The 11,580-nt window shown below is 31.3% G+C and overlaps 1 protein-coding gene across 1 annotated transcript; it reads left to right on the top strand.

Annotated features, from left to right (window-relative positions):
* The first annotated feature begins 3,228 nt into the window (after positions 1-3,228).
* Positions 3,229-7,467, top strand: LOC100803264 (glucan endo-1,3-beta-glucosidase 12). Its single transcript, XM_006602185.3, has 4 exons — positions 3,229-3,773; positions 5,085-5,588; positions 6,822-6,852; positions 6,941-7,467. The coding sequence occupies exons 1-4, from the start codon at positions 3,713-3,715 to the stop codon at positions 7,113-7,115; spliced, it is 771 nt and encodes a 256-aa protein (XP_006602248.1). The 5' UTR covers positions 3,229-3,712; the 3' UTR covers positions 7,116-7,467.
* The last annotated feature ends 4,113 nt before the right edge of the window (positions 7,468-11,580 follow it).

The following is an 11,580-nucleotide window of genomic DNA, read 5'->3' as shown; positions in this document are numbered from 1 at the left end:
TGGTAATTGTTGCTTTATCAAAAGAAGGGTGTCTTTCAAATTCAATTGGTTTAAAGTGCAGATTAATTAGTGAAGATCTTTGTATGGTTTACCTTTGAGTCATCTTTCACTAACTCATCAATTTTTTTACTGATTAAAAAAGATCAATTTTGTCTCTAATCAATCGTTAGTATGAGGTACTTAATAAAATTCTATTAAATAAATGTATTTATATTTAATTATTTTTTGGTATTTCATACATTATATGAAGGAAGCAAATTTAAATGAGGAAAAATTAAAGTGTGAATAAACATATTAATTTTGACTTATATATTTTTAAAGAAAATCTCAAATAAAGGTAAAAGTAAAGAAAAAAACTATTTAAATTAAAAAGAATAAATGCTAATTAATGTTATAAGGATATTCTTTAAGAAACTCAAAATAAAAAAAAAATCATTCAAAGGTATCATTAATGTACTTATAGTATGTTTTTTTTAATGTATTTCTAATGTGAATATCAATAAATAAAAGCATATTATTCCTAATTCCTTTACGAGTAATATAAGAGCATTGCTTAGCAGGACTTTTAAAAATTATAAAATGTAAAAAATTTCGCTCTATTAACTTTAGTTATAAGAGTATTGGATACATACTTGTCTTAATCCCAAGTTTTATTTTTTCAGGCTAATCAAATCCCACTATTTTGAAAATTAAGCAAATTTGGTCTCTAATTAATTTTCTTTTACATAAAATTTAAATTCTCACTATTTTCGTCAAGTATTTTGCAAATTGAATTAAATGTCTTTAACTCAAAATTTACCAACCAAACTATGAAATATCTTTCAAAGTAAAAAAAAAAATCTCAAAATTTCTCCCTTTCAAATCCTAAATCCTAATCGTACATTTTATAAAATCTTTCAATTTTATCAAGTTTTTATAAAATTTCTTATTTCTAAAATTTGAAAATTATTCCATATCTCAAATCTTTCACAAACTTCCAAATATTTTATAAAAAGTAATAATTTGAGAATTTTACATAAAAGAAAATCGACAAAAAAGACTAAATTCTCTTAATTTTAAACATAGAGGAACTTATAATTAATTAAAAGAAACAAAACAAAAAACTAAAATCATACACAATCTAAACTAGAGAGACCATAGTATTAACTTCAATAATCGTAGCTCCGTAGCTGGGCAGCAGAGAAGTGAAAGAAAAAGAGACTAATGATAGTCCTACACATATAATAGCCAAGCCAAGGAGGCAATAGAACTTCCATGTGTTTAGCTTTTTATTGCCATTAATTTTACTTTGAAAACTTTTTAGCTTCTCCTGATTGGACCATCATCTCACCATCTGTGTATGGATAGAAATTGAATTGATTTTAGTTAGTGAAAGTTTACCCCAAAGGTGACCATCCAAAGATCTTTTCCTAATCTGCACTTTAGTCCAATTGAATTTGAAAGACACGCCTAAGGGGATAATATAATCATGGGCTCCTCCTAGTTCTCAATAAAGGCACTTCTTGAACTTTGCTCCATATAAAATATATTAATGTTAGTAAAGTTGGGGGAAAAGTACAATTATTAGAGGACCATAATGATTACACATTCTTAATTATTGTAGTTATTAAATTACTATATAAAATTGATTAATTTATGGTGGAAAATCTGAATCAGAAACTTTAGTGAAATTTCGTTTTTTAATTATGTATTTTACCTCTCTAAAGTTTAAGACTCACGCATTTTATTTTAAGAAATTAAGTTTGGTATTATTCAAATAAAAAACTTATTGATTGAATTCAATATTGATTTGATTATATACACATAGTATCATATTACAATTCAAAATTATGGTTAATGTAATTAAGTGAAGCAATATTTATATCCATAGTTATGAAACTCTCAAGTTAAGTTGATTCATGTATAAATTCTATTTTTAATAAATTTTGAGTAGACTCGATAAACTCTAAGTAAATTCGATAGACTTTCGAGTTTATCACCTGCTCAACAAATTAGTAAGTTAAAAAAATTAGACTAAAATAAAAATTATTTTAGATTGTTTTCTGTCTATTTAATGTTTAACATACCTACATGTGTTGTTCCTGATTAATTAAGTATTGTGAAATTTATGATTTATTATTATACTTTGTGATATTGTTGAAATGTTTAATTGATATGTTATTTATAGATATTTTGTTATTATTTTTATATGAAGTGAACTTTTACTAGTTTACGAGTCGAGTGCATAAGTCGAGTTTATAAAATTCTCATGAATTTATATAAACTCTCGAGTTTTATAATCTTATCTACATTAATTTTGGCACATTTTTCTAGGTGTGACATGATCCCTTTATGTAAGTTTGCGTGGTGTAGATTGATTCTATGCTGTTCATAACTAAGTTAAGCAAGGGAACTAGTGACTATTACACTTGGGTCAGTTCAAAGAGTTTTGATTCACCAAAAGCAAAAGTTCAAAGAGATTAGACTCATCTGAGGGATAAATTGTGACATATTACACGAGTAAGGCTGCACTGCATGTCTGCATGCTTATAGTTACTACAAATATGGAATCATTAAAGTCAAAATTTTGAAAAGATTTAAGTACTTTTCCCCTTATAATTTAATGTTTTTTTGTTATTTATCCTTGTAATATTATTATTTTTTTAGTTATATAAAATTATTTTTTTATTTTTCATTCATATCTTGGATAATATTTTTTTACTGTTTAAAGGATTATCTAAAATTCTTTAAGAAAAAAAATAATATGTAAGAATTGAAAATAATTTTTTTGCAAGAATGAAAAAAAAAATATTAAATAAATTATAAGGACTAAAAAGTATTTAAATCTTTTTAAAAAGGTGGCAAAACCAAATAATAAAATGAAAGCAATGACTTTAATTAAAATTAGAACCATCTCAACTATAAAGATCAAACAGAGAGCTTATTTATAAATGTAACTTTGAAGGGACAAAACAATGATAGAATGAACACACGTATTGTACTAATAGATGTTTAATTGCAAAAACGCCACTTGCAGTTTAAATCCTTGCATAATTAAAGACATACACAATGATATATTTGATTTATACATCATATTATTGCATTGGTTAATAATCAAGCAGAGTGCCAAGTTATTAACTAACATATTGGAGTAAGTTTTATATTCTGCCAACAATAAAGGGAAAGAAAAAGAAAAGAAGAAAGCAAAGGAAAAGAATAATAATAATAACACTAACAATAACAATAAGTCCTATAAAACAGTAAAAAGAGAAGCATAGAATAGAGAAAGGCAACTCACACATCAGCACCATCATTACAATGATCACTAACCATCCCACACACTGAGCCTAAATTCCAAACAATTCCATTCCTCTCTTGCTTGCACCCTCCTACACACCATTGTCTCCTTTATTACTTTGTTTTCAACCCTCTGCCCCACCTTTTCCCCTCCCTCTCTTGCTTGCACCCTCCTACACACCATTGTCTCCTTTCTCTAACCCTCTCTTTCTTTGTCTCTCACACTTCACATAGTATATAAATATGCATATATTTTTATTCACATGACCAGCCTACAAAACACCTTTTTCCCCCCAAAGACCACTCACCACCTCTAGTTTATGATATCTTCATTTCTCTCTAGTTGTTTCAAGGGAAGAACAAGTGCTATTTGGGAACCACATTGAAGAAGTGAGAAAGAGGAAGCTCCAAAAGCATAAGAAAAATAAGACTGAAGATGGAAAGAAGTCTAAATTACTATGTGCTACTTCTTGTACTTGGTCATTTCCTTTGTTCAGGTAATTTACTTTTTTCTTGCTTTGGTCTGTGTTCTTCTTCTTTCCCTTTGTTCATTTGGCTTATTGAATTCTATTCTGCTATGGATATATACTGGTTTCAGATACTGTTTCTCAATGCTCACTCTATGTTTCTCATTTTGCTTCTGTTTGTAGAATTGCTTCCTTTTGTATTCTCTCTCTGTTTTTGTCATATTATTCTCTGCTTTTCTCTTTTAGTCATAGATTCTTTGGACCACCAGGATATGTTTTTGAATTCTGTAACAGCAGAATGCATTTCCTGCACCTGAGTTTGGCATCTCAATTGCTTTGTTCTCTTCTCTTTTTTTTTCTCTCCCTTTTGTTGTTGTTCAACTTGAATAGATATACATGTTGGACCAGTTGAGTGCAATGATCTTTTCCAAATTTATTTGTCCCTCCCCCATGTTCATTATGTTGCACTATAGTGTACCAATTGAGCACTTCATTCTATCCATTAATTTTTATTAAAGTAGTAGTAGCAATGATAGTTTAAAATGCCGTGTCCTTATTGTAGTTCGGTTGGTTATTTCATATGGCTTGTTTAGCTGAACTTCAACCAATTCTTTCAATCATATCATATAGAGTTGTATTCCATACCGTAATTTAAGCTATATAAGAACTACAGTTTCACATGTTGTATTCAATCTTTCTCCAGTTCCACCGTTTCCTGAAAAGATGCAAGGGCCCAACTTCTTTTGACCCATGTCTCAATGCAAAAGATACCCTACTTGTCTCTAGTGGCTTTTCAAGATTCACTGTCTTAACATGTGGGCTTTTAAAATAATAAGGGTGAAGGGCATAATAATGAGTTTTTAATGCAATTATGCAAAATTTTGAATAGAATGACAATTTTGATTTCATGCCAAGTTGAATGCTATAGGAACAATTTTAATCCATCTTACACTTTTACCCCTCTAAAATATTTCTAAAATTTGATTTAAAATCCATCTCTCTTTTAAGAGCAACTCTGCTATCATCAGAGTAGGTTGAGTTGGGTATAAGAACGGTTCTTATATAGAAGAACCGGATCTTAATATTAAAATACCATTTTTCTAGGATAAAGTATAAAAATGTGGGATGATGCTTGTGACATATTTTAAATTTTTAAATTATTTCACCGTTAGAATAAAAAGTTACTGAAATTCTTAAATATCATCTGACAATAAAACTCATCAAAATGAGTTAAGAACCAAAGAGAGGGTACACTATTGGAGATGCACATACTTATAGACATAACATAATATAACAATAATAATAGATAACCTTACTTCTAAATTGTTATTTCAAATACAGGTTCAAGTAGGACACAGAAGGAAGCACCAGTACATATGAATGTACTAAGGCATAATGAAGAAAAACAACTAAAATTTACAGCCTCAAAGTCTACCACTCAAAGGGATATCACCACACCAATCACCACAATTCCCAATTTAGTTCCCATCACTTCAACAAATCCAATCCTGAATCCAAATTCCAACCCAGATACAGTCTCACCAGCCTCCACACTCCCAATCACAACTCCTACCATGCCAAATAACTCTCCAGTGTCCTCTTCAGGTGCAAGCTGGTGCACTGCAAGCCCAACTGCATCACAGAGAGCCTTACAAGTGGCATTGGACTATGCTTGTGGATATGGTGGCACTGATTGTTCTGCAATTCAACCTGGTGGAAGCTGCTACTTCCCAAACTCTGTCAGAGACCATGCTTCTTATGCCTTCAATAAGTATTATCAGAAGAATCCCGTTCTTAATAGCTGCAATTTTGGTGGAGCTGCTGTCATCACTAGCACTAACCCAAGTAAGGCTTCTACTGTTATGACCTTACTCCTTAGAAGACTATTAGATTAAGACTTGTTTGGTTTGATTTGATGAAATATTTTTTGTTTTTATTTTCTATTTGTCAAATAATTATGAAAATACTGTTTTTCTCATGAGTAAATAGTTTATGCAATACCTGTGTAAAGTGTTTTGGTGCATTTGGTAGATTGGAAAGAAATGAAAATAAAGTGAAATGGATTAAAATTTTGAATTGAAGTAAAATGTAAAATTGTGAGTTCAATTCTCTAAACAAACACATACATAATCATAACTTTATGGTGTAGGATAAGTTTATTAATTTTTATAATTATTTTTTTAAAATTATACCTGTCATGATTTTGATTAGTTTGTACTAATGGTGTAAGAATTTACTGTACATATATTTGTTTCTTATTTTCAAAGCATAGAAAATGGGGCACAACAAAATGATAATTTTACCATTTCCTGAAGAGATGGATCTTAATAAATAAGAAATAAAGTGAAATTAAAGTGACATTTTAATAATAACTAGGTAGGCCCTTAAAAAGCACGTTAAATGTTTAGGCTAGGTGACTATTTTTAATTTAAGAATAAGAGACACAAATCAAAATGTGCAACAAACCAAGAAAACTAGCACTAGTAGTAGGGGTACTACTCAGCTGGAAACCAAAGTAAAAACTCAGTGCCTTTGATTGGAGATCAGAACTATCCCTGTGATGGATTCTTGGGTTCCATTCTACACAGACAGGAGAAAAATAAAATAAGCTTTTACTGCATCTTTTTTAAGGAAATATTTTACTGCGTCTCTGAATAGACTTTGAAAATGCCTTGGGGGGATACATAGGAACTAAAAAAGTGCCACTGGGTGATGCCAGAAGTCAAGCTTTTTTCTTTTTCTACTTTATTAGAGAACGTATCTCAAAAGCCTCCTATATCTTGTCGATATCAAAGGCAATCCTATTTATCACAATTTGTTTTTCAAAACATTGTGTAAAATAACTAATGCGGATACTTTTAATAAAGACCCTTGACTTTAAATGTCGTCTAATACATTAATTTATGATCATTATAAGTAGTATTAAAGTAATATAAAAAAACCTGGTTGATTATAAAGAGGTCTAATGTCATTTAATTGAACAGAATGCTTGAATTATTATTGAGCTGTATTCTTACGTGTGAAAAAAGCTCGGTTGATTAGAAACTTTTATTAGTTTATCAATGTGTTGCATTGCAGGTACCGGGGCATGTCAATATGCATCCACTAGGTGACCATCTTTAACCATATCTTTCTCTTTTTTCTTGTCACAATATGTGCGTGACAAATCTCATAATATGTGGTGCTGAAAATTGCAGTATTAGTTCATCAGTCTTGAACACAACAAACACAAGTGGTGCAAATGTTTTTGGTTCAGTACCTGTGCCCAAGAACCCCTCTGCCTCTGCTGCTGCAGCTGCCACATCAGCTAGATTTTTACAATTTTGCCTCATTTTATGGCCATTAGCAATGTTGGACAAGAATTATCTCTAACAAGAATGAGAGTTAGATTTTGCTTGGATTTTGGTCTTTATTGTACTAGAAAAGCACATAGGTACAAACCATCATAAATATGACATACATGATAGAACACTTTGTAGAAAAGTAGCAATTATATGAAGGGCTTCTGTAGATATTTACACCGTACATTACTTTTGTTTTCCGTTCATATATGTTTATAGTGTTTATATTGTTTTTACCCTATTTAAGTTTCTATTAATGAATTATTCTGGGTAATGTGTATAAACGATGCACATTATATCTCTATGACTCTTTGCAAAGGAGTATCAGATTGAATGAAATTAGGCTTTGTTTGGTTGAAATGAAAATTATTGAAAAAAAAAAAGGCCCTGTTTGACTGAAAAGGAAAAATGGAACGGAAAAAGAAAACATACGGGGTTCGGGAAAAATTTCTTTCCTTAGGTAAGAAAATAAGAGAGAAAAATTGTTAAAATGACCCATTTACTCATTTTCTTGCCTACCTACATTATACTAAAATGATATAAAAATTATTTATCACAGTTACATTTTAATTTTTCTTACTTTTTATCTAACTAAATATATTCTAAAAAGTTGATAATCCTTCTTTCTTCTTTTTCTTTTTTACTTTTCCTTTTAGTTTCAATTTTGTTTTTGTCATAATCCACTGATATCAGCAAAGCAACTCGAATAAAATCAATCCAATATCTTGTTGGATCTGCTGTTTCCTCTGCACTTGTTTGTTTCTACTGAATTCCCAATTTCCACTACCCTTTTATATAAAGGAAGCTATATATGTAAAGATTAACTAATGTTCAATTTTTTAGCCATCTAATATAACTGCTAGAATTACGTGGCAAATTTCCCTATTTGGGGTAGTTTTAAAAATTATTTCTCCAGATGGGGTAGTTTTAAAACTATTTACCCAAGGGGGCACTTTTGGACGTAACCCCATGCATGGTGCAAGCAAACCGCCAGTGGGACTGGCGGGTTTGCTGCTGCTGACTGGAATCACCATTGACAAGGGCGATATGCACATGCACAGGAGCAAATCGCCAGTAAGACTGGCGATATACGTTGAAGGTGGGAACCGCCAGTCAAACTGGCGAGTTCCATTCGTAGGCCAGCTTTTCCAGACTTTTTGCAGGTGGCAGATGGCAGAGGTGCTGTAAGCTTTTTCAGGCCAAAAGGCAAGTTGCAATTGCCATTGGCGAATTCATGGCAAGTTGCAACTGCCATTGGCGATTTAAGGCCAAGAAAATAGTCATTCCAAATGGCGATTCAGTGCCTATATACTCGAAAAAAAACCTCAGTCATGCTGTGTGTTCAAAACTGCATTTTAGTTGTGTGTTGAAAACTCACTGGTGGTGTTTTTTCCCAAAGCGAGTTCGCTGTTTATTCAAAACTGCAAATTGTTAGTGTTGGTGCTGTGCTTTGAAAGTTACATTTCAGTTTTCAAAAATTGTTAGCTTTTCTTGAAATTTAAAGTTATGCGTATAAGGTTTGAAATTTATTTGTTGAGGCATAAATTTCTGAATCAGGTTAGTAATTTTGAGTTAAATAATTTGTATTATAAAATATTTGTTAAGTAATTTTTTAGAGCATTTTGAATGTTTTGTTTTTAATAATTTTTTAATTAAATTAGTCTTATATTTGATATGCTTCTTTGTGTGTGTAAAATAGAAATTTTTTTTGATTATATTTATCTAAAGAAAATATTTGAGTCCCGAGCGTGTATATGCTTCTTTGGTAAATATGAAAATTTGAGTATATTTTTAATTAGATTAGGTTGGTATTAATACTTTGTTAGTGTTAAAAATTGATCGAGCGTGTATTGTGAAAAGTGTCTGAAAGTAAAAAAAATTGTAACATCATAATTATTCGAAATAAGTATTTTTCGTGTGGAAATTTATTTTAATATAAAGTTATAGTAAATTTATTTTATGAGCATTTAACTTGAACGGTATTTAAAATAATTTTTTTCCATTATATTTATTTGTAGTACGTAAGTTGAAGTTATTATTATGAGATTGAATTATTTGTAAATAATACTAACTTTATTTATGGTTTATTTGGACTTTAAAATTAGTACATAGGAATCGTTTATTTTTTTAAGTTTTTACCATGAAAAATATTTAAAGTTAATAATTTTTTATAGAATAATGATTTAATGTAAAATTGTGTTAAAAAGACTTTTTGTGATTATATTTGACTATTTTGAATTTATTATGATTAATTAATTAAAATATTTTTTTGTAGGTACACGATGAATTCGGTTATAACAGTGTTGTATTTCAATGGAAGGGTATATGAAGATAATGATGGTGTAATATTTGAAGGCAGTAAAAAAGCGATTCAGATTAAATGTGGAATTAGTTTCAGTGCTTTGAAGAAAAAAATTGGAGACAAGATAAAGTTACAAAATAATGAAATTATTTCTGCTATCAGTTGTAGATTTTTAGTGTTGGGAAAATATATTGCCTTGCAAATCTGCGATGACGAAGACGTTGAAACGATGCTGGAAAGTTTTAAACAACAACAAGAAATGTTAGTTCTAGAATTGTACATAGAAAAAGATGTGGCTGGTGGTTCAATGTTTCATTCTGCAAATTCGCTTACATCATGTGAAATTTATTTATCTAATGATGAGCCACAACCGCCAACAAATATGAGCAATTTACATCTTCACGAAGATGATGATGATGATTATTTTGTGTCTAACTCATACGTTGAAGAGTCTTTAGACGAAGATGACAGTGTTGACGGTATATCTGATACAGACAATGAAGTCCCCGAGATGATTCCACCAGTAAGAATTGTTCACCCAGCAGAAGGTATAATTTCCTCTTAAAAAATACGTCAATACATTTATTAGTTCACGACAATTGTATTTAATGCCAAATAAGAATGATTTGAATTTTCTTTTTGGACTATAAGGTGTACAAGGAATTCAGAATCCATTTTGGAATGATGCTTTGCATTATAATAATATCAACTGGAGTCATCCTGATGAGGAGGACATTTGCGGTTTGGAGATGCCATCCACTTTTAATGTTGGCCAAGAATTATATGTTGGCATGGAATTTGATAGTAAAGATGCGGTCAAACAATATGTTATGAAGGTGCATCAAAGTTTCAAAGTGGTTGAAAGCAAATGGGACAAGTATGTGGTTTGTTGCTTGAATAGAAATGCAGATTGTCCTTGCCTTTTCTACATGAGGGCAATTCTATCTAAAAAAACTGATTCATGGAAAGTCACTCAATGGGGTGGACCACACACATGTCTCAATATGACCATGACCCAAGATCACGAGAAACTTGATTCAGATTTAATTGCAACTTGTGTAGTAGGTACGTATGTTATGTTCATATTATGTTATTGTTTAGCCTTAATTGTCATTTATATTTTGTTATTCTATTGACAGGCATAATCAGAGAAGATCCATCGATAAAAATTTCATTGATTCAAGAGAGGATTAACAGTCAATTTGCGTACAAGGTGTCGTACAAAAAAGCTTGGTTGGGCGAAACAGAAAGCCATTGCTATTGAATATGGCGATTGGGATGAGTCAATGCGCAACTTTCGTCGTGGCTAACACACATGCAAAATCATTCTCCTGGATCGTATTTTCAAATACTACATGACGATTTTATCGTTGGAAATACGGTTAGTCGCGAACACCGCCAATTTCATAGAGTTTTTGGACTTTTGGCCAATGTAAAGAGGCTTTCAAGTACTGTAAGCCAATCATACAAGTTGACGGCACACATTTGTACGACAAATATCGAGGGACCCTCTTAATGGCCACATCACAAGATGGAAATGGTGGTGTCCTTCCTCTAGCATTCGCGGTGGTCGAAGGTGAGACGCTGACAGCGTGGTCATGGTTTTTGGCACACTTGCGTGAACATGTCACAGATAAAAATGGTATTTGTCTGATATCTGATCGACACGCAAGTATAAAGTCCGCTGTCACTAACGAAGCACTTGGTGGCAACCTCCCCACGGTTATCATGTCTACTGCGTGCGACACATAGCAAGCAACTTCAATCGAAATTCAATAATGTCAAACAAAAAGAAATGTTGAAGAAATTGGGTAAGATTTCATATTTGATGGTCACGTTTATTTACTTTCATTTATACTTAAAATTGTTATTCATAACTAATTTTATGCACCTACACTCCTTGCAAGCACATTTTTGATCAAAATTTAGAAAAATTTCGTGAACTGAGTCCAGCCATAGCAACATGGATTGATCGCATCTCAAAGGAAAAATGGACGATGGCTTATGATAGAGAAGGACGTCGATATGGCCACATGACAACGAACCTCTCAGAATGTATCAATAAGGTTTTAAAGGATTGTCGCAACATTCCCATAACAGCATTGGTGAAATCAACGTACAGTAGGTGTCGAAAGTACTTTGTTGAGCGTGGCCGCCAAGCCCAAAGACAGTTAAATGAAGGCAAGTATACTGT

Source organism: Glycine max, chromosome 18 (genome assembly GCF_000004515.6).
Source record: "Glycine max cultivar Williams 82 chromosome 18, Glycine_max_v4.0, whole genome shotgun sequence".
In the NCBI taxonomy this organism is placed as follows: domain Eukaryota; kingdom Viridiplantae; phylum Streptophyta; class Magnoliopsida; order Fabales; family Fabaceae; genus Glycine; species Glycine max.
This window is presented reverse-complemented; position numbering and strand designations above follow the sequence as displayed.

What these genes read in the sequence shown, in the direction of transcription:
- LOC100803264 (XM_006602185.3), top strand. Translation starts at nt 3,713, where the DNA reads ATGGAAAGAAGTCTAAATTACTATGTGCTACTTCTTGTACTTGGTCAT. An exon ending in TGGTCATTTCCTTTGTTCAG is followed by an intron (nt 3,774 to 5,084) that starts GTAATTTACTTT and finishes TTTCAAATACAG; the next exon opens with GTTCAAGTAGGACACAGAAG. An exon ending in TGTCAATATGCATCCACTAG is followed by an intron (nt 6,853 to 6,940) that starts GTGACCATCTTT and finishes TGAAAATTGCAG; the next exon opens with TATTAGTTCATCAGTCTTGA.